We start from the raw sequence: 7380 nt of genomic DNA on the forward strand, positions 1-7380 counted from the left end.
AAAAAAAAAAAAAAAAAAAAAAAAAAAAATTCATGGAAAGACTTGTATTATCTTTTAATTCTATTTTTCCAAGAACTTTTTGAAGTACCTTCGTGTACCCTTTGTAGCCTGCCATATGTAGAGTAAAAACTGCAATATTTTCTACAAATAGTAATTTGGATTGGTAATTAAAAAGAGGCAACAAAAACTTCTTTATCTGTTTTCCTTTCCTATTTGAGTGAAATGAGGGGAAGATGAGCTCCAAAGCCAGATTAGAAGAACTAACCTTAGAAAAGAGGAGGTGTTTTTTTTCTACTGTTAATAGGAGGGAAGGAGGAAAAGAGGGGTGAAGTTGTAGCTAAATTAGTGTATACCTATAGTAGGAGATAGACTTTAAAAGAGGGGTACAAGGTACTAATATAAAATATACATATATATTATATACATATGTATTATATGTTATAAATAATATATAGTATACACACAGAAATAGTGTTGGATGTATGTGTGTGTGTGTATCAGTATACATACATGTATAACCTAGCTTCATCTGCTGAGAAAGCCTAGAAGCATTGACACTCCAGGAGCAATGAGTGTGGTGAGCACCTTGATCTTGGTTTCTAAATACCATCCTCCACTAAAAGGAACCAGAGAAATGGCTGACTACAGAGCTGTGGCAGGGCAAGTAAAAGATGAGTCTGGAACATCTTCCTGTTCCAGAAAGTAAGAAATGCTCAATAAATTGAGGAAATGTCAAATGGACATAGAAATCAAGGTGAAGGGCTCCCACTGGCCAAATTAAAAACATTTTGAGCATCAAAATAAATAATATTAATGAATAACAACCCACTAAATAAGATAGGAATGAATAGATAAATGAATAAATAGATACAAGGGTACTTCAAAAAGTTTGTGGAAAAATAGAATTGAAAGATAATATGAATCTTTCCATAAACTTTATTATTATTTCGGGGGGGTGGCTGCCTGGTACAGTGATCCAAACCCTTGACCATGGTGCTTGGTGTTAATCAGCACCATGCTCTAACCAAGTGAGCTAATTGGCCAGCCCCTCCAAGAACCTTTTGAAGTACCTTTGTAAATGTGAGGAGATGTAAAAGCTCTTCCTTATAGCAGCCAACTAAGAAAGAAAGAATGACTGCAATGGGGAATCACCATTTAGTGACTATCACGATGTGGTAAATTCAGGTAGAAGTCATCAATAGTAAGGCTAATAACTGCAGGTTGGATAGGGAACAAGATACTGTCATTATGTTAGAATACCTTCCCACATTGGGAGAACATGCTGCTGATAACACCAAGATCACAGGTTTGGATCCCCATTCCAGCCAGTTGCCAAACAAACCCAAAAAAAACAAAAAACAATTCTACCCTCCTTTCTCTCTTCTTAAAATAGAGGTGTACTTTCTCCAATACCAGGCTAATTCCTCCAAAACAGCTTTGAAGCTCATCCCATTCAACATTCCCACAAATCTTAAAGCTATCAATCATTCTTTCTCTCATATATTCAACTTCTCCGCAGTCCTTCTCTGTGACTTTTTTTTTTTTGTCTTTTGTCTTTTTCCGTGTCCGGCAACGGATCGCAACCCTCAGTGTTGCCCCCGTACCGGACCAGGGACCGGCAACGGGATCGCAACCCTCGGCGCTGCTCCCGCGCCTCGCTCAGCCAGTGAGCGGGAACCGGTCTGTACGTGGGATCCGAACCCTCGAGCGGGAGCGCCGCCGCGCTTCCCAAGCGGCGCACTATCCAGTGCGCCACCGGGCCGGCCAAAGAATGTGACTTTTAAAAATGATCAAATCTTGGGGCCGGCCCATGGCTCACTCAGGAGAGTGCAGTGCTGATAACACCAAGGCCACGGGTTCGGATCCTATATAGGGATGGCCGGCTCGCTCACTGGGAGAGCACGGTGCTGACAACACCAAGCCAAGGGTTAAGATCCCTTTACCGGTCATCTTTATAAAAAAAAAAAAAAAAAAAAGAAATAAAAATAAAAATGATCAAATCTCAAATAAATAAATAAATAAAATCTCTCTCATTAAATTAAAAAGAAAAGATCCTGATTCAATCTTTATTGAGTCAGTCTCTCCAATTACTACCCTGTCTTCTCTTCACAACCCAAATTCTCAAAGTTGTCTATCCTGACTATTTGCTTACATTTGTCATTCCTTAACCCACCTCACCATAGCTTCCAGCCACACCACTTAAATAATATTAAACATTTAAGGCAAAAAATAATATCAATTCTACAAACATTCCTAAAAAATAGAAGGGAACACGTAACAACTTGTTCTTGAGCCACCAAAACCAGATTAAGGTATTACAAGAAACTATATATCTATACTCCTCATGAATGTAGACATAAAAATCTTTTACAGAGATTCAACAAGTTGAATTCCACAACATATAGAAAGGCTAATCAATCACTAACAAATAAAATTTATCCCAGAAATGCAAAATGGTTTAACATTGGAAAAACCAATCAATTGTAATTCACCACATTAACAGAATAAAGGAGAAAAATCACATGATCATCTCAACAGATGCAAAAAAAAAAAAAAAAAAAAGCATTTGCTAAAATACAACAGCCCAGCCACACACCCCTGCACATCCATATCTAGCCGAGCCACTGGAAGCAAACTGAGCTCCAGAGCCAGGTCAGTGAGGGGCTGAAGGCCTCAGCCTCCCAACACCACGCCCATGTCTGCATCCAGCCCAGTCACAACCCAGTCTTCACCAAATGTCCCCTGGGCTCCCCTGCCAGAACGAGGGGGGTGCCCTGGGCCTTCACCATGCCCCACTTCTCTTCTTCTTACCCTATCCCCCTCCCTCCCAATTGCTCCACATCATCTTAGAATGTCAAAAAATAATAATAAATATATTTTTAAAATAAATAAAATGAAATAAAGTACAAAAGCCATTTCATGATTAAAAAAAAAAACAAAAAACCTCTCAGCAAACCAAGAATAAGACATCATGAAAATACTACAGCTAACATCGTACACTTAGTGGTACAAGACTGAATGCTTCCCAGCTATGATCAAGAACAAGACAAAGATGTCCAGGGCCGGCCCGGTGGCGCACTGCTACAGTGCGCCGCTTGGGAGCGCGGCGGCGCTCCCGCCGAGGGTTCGGATCCCACATACAGACCAGTTCCCGCTCACTGGCTGAGTGAGGTGCGGGCGCAGCACCGAGGGTTGCGATCTCGTTGCCGGTCCCGGTCTGGTGTGGGCGCGACACTGAGGGTTGCGATCCGTTGCCGGACACGAAAAAAGACAAAAAGGAAAAAAAAAAAGACAAAGATGTCCAAATTCACCACTTATTTTCAAAATTATACTAGAGGTCCTAGACAATGAAATTAGGAAAGAAAAATAAGTAAAAGAACATAAAGGTTGGAAAGGAAGAAGTAAAACAATTCTTATTTGCAATTGATATATTAAAAATATATCATTTAAAAATGTGCATTAAAAATCCTAAGGACGGGCTGGCTGGTTAGCTCATTTGGTTGGAGCATGGTGTTATAACACCAGCGTCAGGGGTTTGGATCTCCATACAGGCCAGCTGCCCAAAAAAAAGAAAAATGCAAAGAACCTGGAATAGACAAAACAATCTTGAAAAAGAAGAACAAATTTAAAGGTCTATACATGACCTGATTTAAAGACTTGGTACAAACCTACAGTAATTAAAGCAGTGTGGTGTTGGTGTAAAAACAGAGAAATAAATCAATTAAATAGAACAGATAAATCCTGCACTTTTACAATTAATTTTCAACCAATCAAACCATAAATGAAAAAAGTTGATAAATTGGACTTTATAAAACTTCTGCTCTTCAGAAAACACAACTAATGAAAAGGTAAGATACAAACTGAAATCATATATTTGCAAAACATATATTTGAGGGCCGGCCCGGTGGCGCACTGGAGAGTGCGCTGCTTGGGAGCATCGCGGCGCTCCCGCCAAGGGTTCGGATCCCATGTGGAGACCGGTTCCCGCTCACTGGCTGAGCGCGGTACGGGCGCAGCACCGAGGGTTGCGATCCTGTTGCCGGTCCCTGGTGCGGGCTCGACACCGAGGGTTGCGATCCCGTTACCGGTCAGTAAAAAAGACAAAAAGGAAAAAAAAAAACCAAAAAACATATATTTGACAAAGGACTTGATTGAGAATATATAAAGAACACTCATAACTCAACAAGAAGACAAGTCAATATAAAAAAGGGCAAAAGATTTCCCTAAGAAAGATATACAAATGGACAACAATCACATGAAAAGAGGCTCAACATCATATGTCAGGAAAATTCATGTTAAAACTACAATTAGATACTTCTACAAACCCATTCAGATGGATAAAATTAAAAAGATGGAGGGGCCGAGCCCATGGCGTGCTCGGGAGAGGGCGGCGCTGGGAGCGCAGCAGTGCTCCCGCCACAGGTTCAGATCCTATATAGGGATGACCGGTGCACTCACAGTGCTCACTGGCTGAGCGCGGTGCGGCCGGTCTCAAAAAGGACAAAAAAAAAAGATGGACAAAAAGTGTTATAGCCATACAATGGAATACTACTCAGCAAAAATATAAAAACTACTGATATATTTGACAACATGGATAAATTTCAGAATCATCATGCTGATTGAAAGAAGCCAAACACAAAAGAATATACACCATATGATTTCATTAATATAAAATTCTAGAAAATACAAATTAGTATACAGAAAAAGAGACTGGTGTTTGCCAGAGCTGGGGCCAGAAGGAGGAATGGACTACAAAAGAGCACGAGGGTATGAGGGATATCCGGGGTAATGGAAATAATTCAGTGTCCTGATTGTCGTGGTTTTACTGTGTATACATCTGACAAAGCTCACCAAAATGTATACTTTCCATGGATATGGTTGACTGTAAATTATACCTCAATAAAGGTCATAAATTAATTAAAATTAAATTAATTGATTAAAAACAAACAAAAAACCACAGTGATATACCACTACAAACCCATTAGAATGACTAAAATTAAAAAGCCTGGGACTGGCTGGTTAGCTCACTTGGGGTGCTGGTAACACCAAGGTCATGGGTACAGATCCCCATACTTGGGAAAACAGTTTGACAGTTTCTTAAAATGTTAAACATGCACCTACTTAATGACAGAGCAATCCCACTTCTAGATATTAACCCAAGAGAAATAAGAACACTTGTCCACACGTGTGTATAAGAATGTTCATAACAGCCTTTTTAATAATAGCCAAATGCTGGAAATAAACAAATTGTAGTAAACCAATATAAGGAATACTACTCAGCAATACAAAGGAACAGACTACTGATACATTACCTTGACTGAAAGAAGCTAGAGACAAAAGTATACTTATTGTATGATTTCATTTAATTGAGATTCTAGAAAAGGCAAACTAATCTATTTCAACAGAAAGCAGATCAGAGGTTGCATGAAATTGGGCAGGGATTAACTGCAAAGAGGCACAGGGAACTTTTTTGAGAGAAATGAAAATGATCTGTCTTTACTGCAGTGGTAATGACACAGAAATAAACATTTCTTAAAACCCAAACTGTTTACTTAGAATGGATGCATATTATTGTACAGAAAAATGTGTCTGTGTGTGCACACTAAGCAAAAGTAACCAGACAGAGAAGAACATATATATGAAGCTTAGATGAAGTTCTAGAACAGACAAACCTAATCTATGATAATAGAAATAAGAATATTGGTAACATTTGTCACGATGCTGGTAGTGGGGATAATATAAAAAGAGTACACGTAACCTTTCTGGAGTTAAAAGAAAGATTTTATATCTTAATATGATGCACTTGTCAAAACTGTATACTTAAGTTTTATGCATTTAACAATATGTAAGTATGCCTCAATAAAACTGAAACAGAAAAAATAACCTGAACCCATGATGTCTCTAAACCGGGACTTCTTTTATTGTGCCATTGAGTTGGATAAATCAGAGCTTACGTGTCATCCTTACACCTTCCTCTCTCCTACCTCAATATGCCAAATCAAATTAACCATCAAGGGTTTTTGAATTTATCTCCTAAAATCTTTTCGTACATCATCTCCAAAACCTTACTCCTCACCTCCATCATCTCACACCTGGACTTCTACATCCACTCTAACCTATCTTCTATTCCACTTTTTATACATTAGCTAGATTCATCCAGCAGGCAGATTAAATTTTCAAAATCCATATCTATGTCCATACTCATGTTTAAAATCCTTTGGCTGCTTCTTATTGCTCTTAGCATAATGACAAAATTCTTTAACATAGCCTCTGAAGACCTATGTTGGCTGTCATCCACCTCTCTAGCTTAATGTCACATTCCTCTCATCCTTGCTCTCTGTGCTCAAGTCACACTGGCATTATTCCATCTTTGGTATTTACCAGGCTCCTCCAGCTATAGAGACTTTGCACAGACTGTTCCCTCTGACTGGAACACTGCTCCTATCCCTGATGAACTCCTGCTCATCCTTTAGATGTCAGTTCAGGTGTCATTTCCTCAGTGAAGCCTTCCTCGACCAGGCCAAACCTCCTTAATATAAACTCTAGTAGAATTTTGTACCTCTCCCTAGCACAACTATAATTTTTCACTTGTTGGACCAATAATTGTTTAATCATAGATTGCCTTCCCTCTAGACTATAAGCCTCAAGAGGACAGGGAATGTGTCTTGTCTTGTTCCCTATAATATCCCTAGTACCAAAAACAGTGCCTGGTACATAGTAGGAATTTAAACATTTATTAAATCAAGTTTATAATCAGCTTTTTTGTAGTTTTGGTTTCCTTGTTTATTATTCTGCTATTTTGTCTAGAGATGACCACAAAGCATTTGCAAAAAAACCAAGATATTCAAACAGCAGTTGTGAAATTATCAATATTGTCATTTTTAAAATGGACTTACTAAAGCTTCAAATGATAATTTACATGCCTTCTCATCAAAGTAAACAAATAAATATAAAATGCATTCTATAAAGTATTCTGACATTTAAAAATTTGTATTGGACTGACCTGCTTTCATCAAAACCAAGGAGAGGATCAGCTGTTTTTTGAGCCTTTCTGGTAAGAAATAAAGGAGCGACTTTCATTTTTCCTTAGAGAAATAAATACTTAGGTTAGTATCAATATTTATCATCTCCACTTACCTTCAGCTACTTTCAAAATTATATCTTAATTTGTTTAAATTTTAAAATTTCTATATAATGATCTCTTCTCTCAACCTGGCAATATCAGAGTCTCCTGATAAAAAAAAGTTCTCCGGAACTTTTTTTTTTTTTTTTTTTTTTTTTTTTCTTTTTCCGTGTCCGGCAACGGATCGCAACCCTCAGTGTTGCCCCCGTACCGGACCAGGGACCGGCAACGGGATTGCAACCCTCGGTGTTGCTCCC

General features: G+C 38.6%; 1 protein-coding gene across 1 annotated transcript in view; it reads right to left on the minus strand.

The window, feature by feature from the left end:
• Positions 1–7380, minus strand: part of ATAD5 (ATPase family, AAA domain containing 5) — a 57181-nt gene that overhangs the window by 35631 nt on the left and 14170 nt on the right. The window contains exon 5 of the mRNA XM_008585519.1: positions 7004–7085. Coding sequence (XP_008583741.1) covers positions 7004–7085 — 82 coding nt within the window. The remainder of the gene's footprint in view (positions 1–7003; positions 7086–7380) is intronic.

Source organism: Galeopterus variegatus, unplaced genomic scaffold, assembly GCF_000696425.1.
Source record: "Galeopterus variegatus unplaced genomic scaffold, G_variegatus-3.0.2 Scaffold3602, whole genome shotgun sequence".
Classification (NCBI taxonomy): domain Eukaryota; kingdom Metazoa; phylum Chordata; class Mammalia; order Dermoptera; family Cynocephalidae; genus Galeopterus; species Galeopterus variegatus.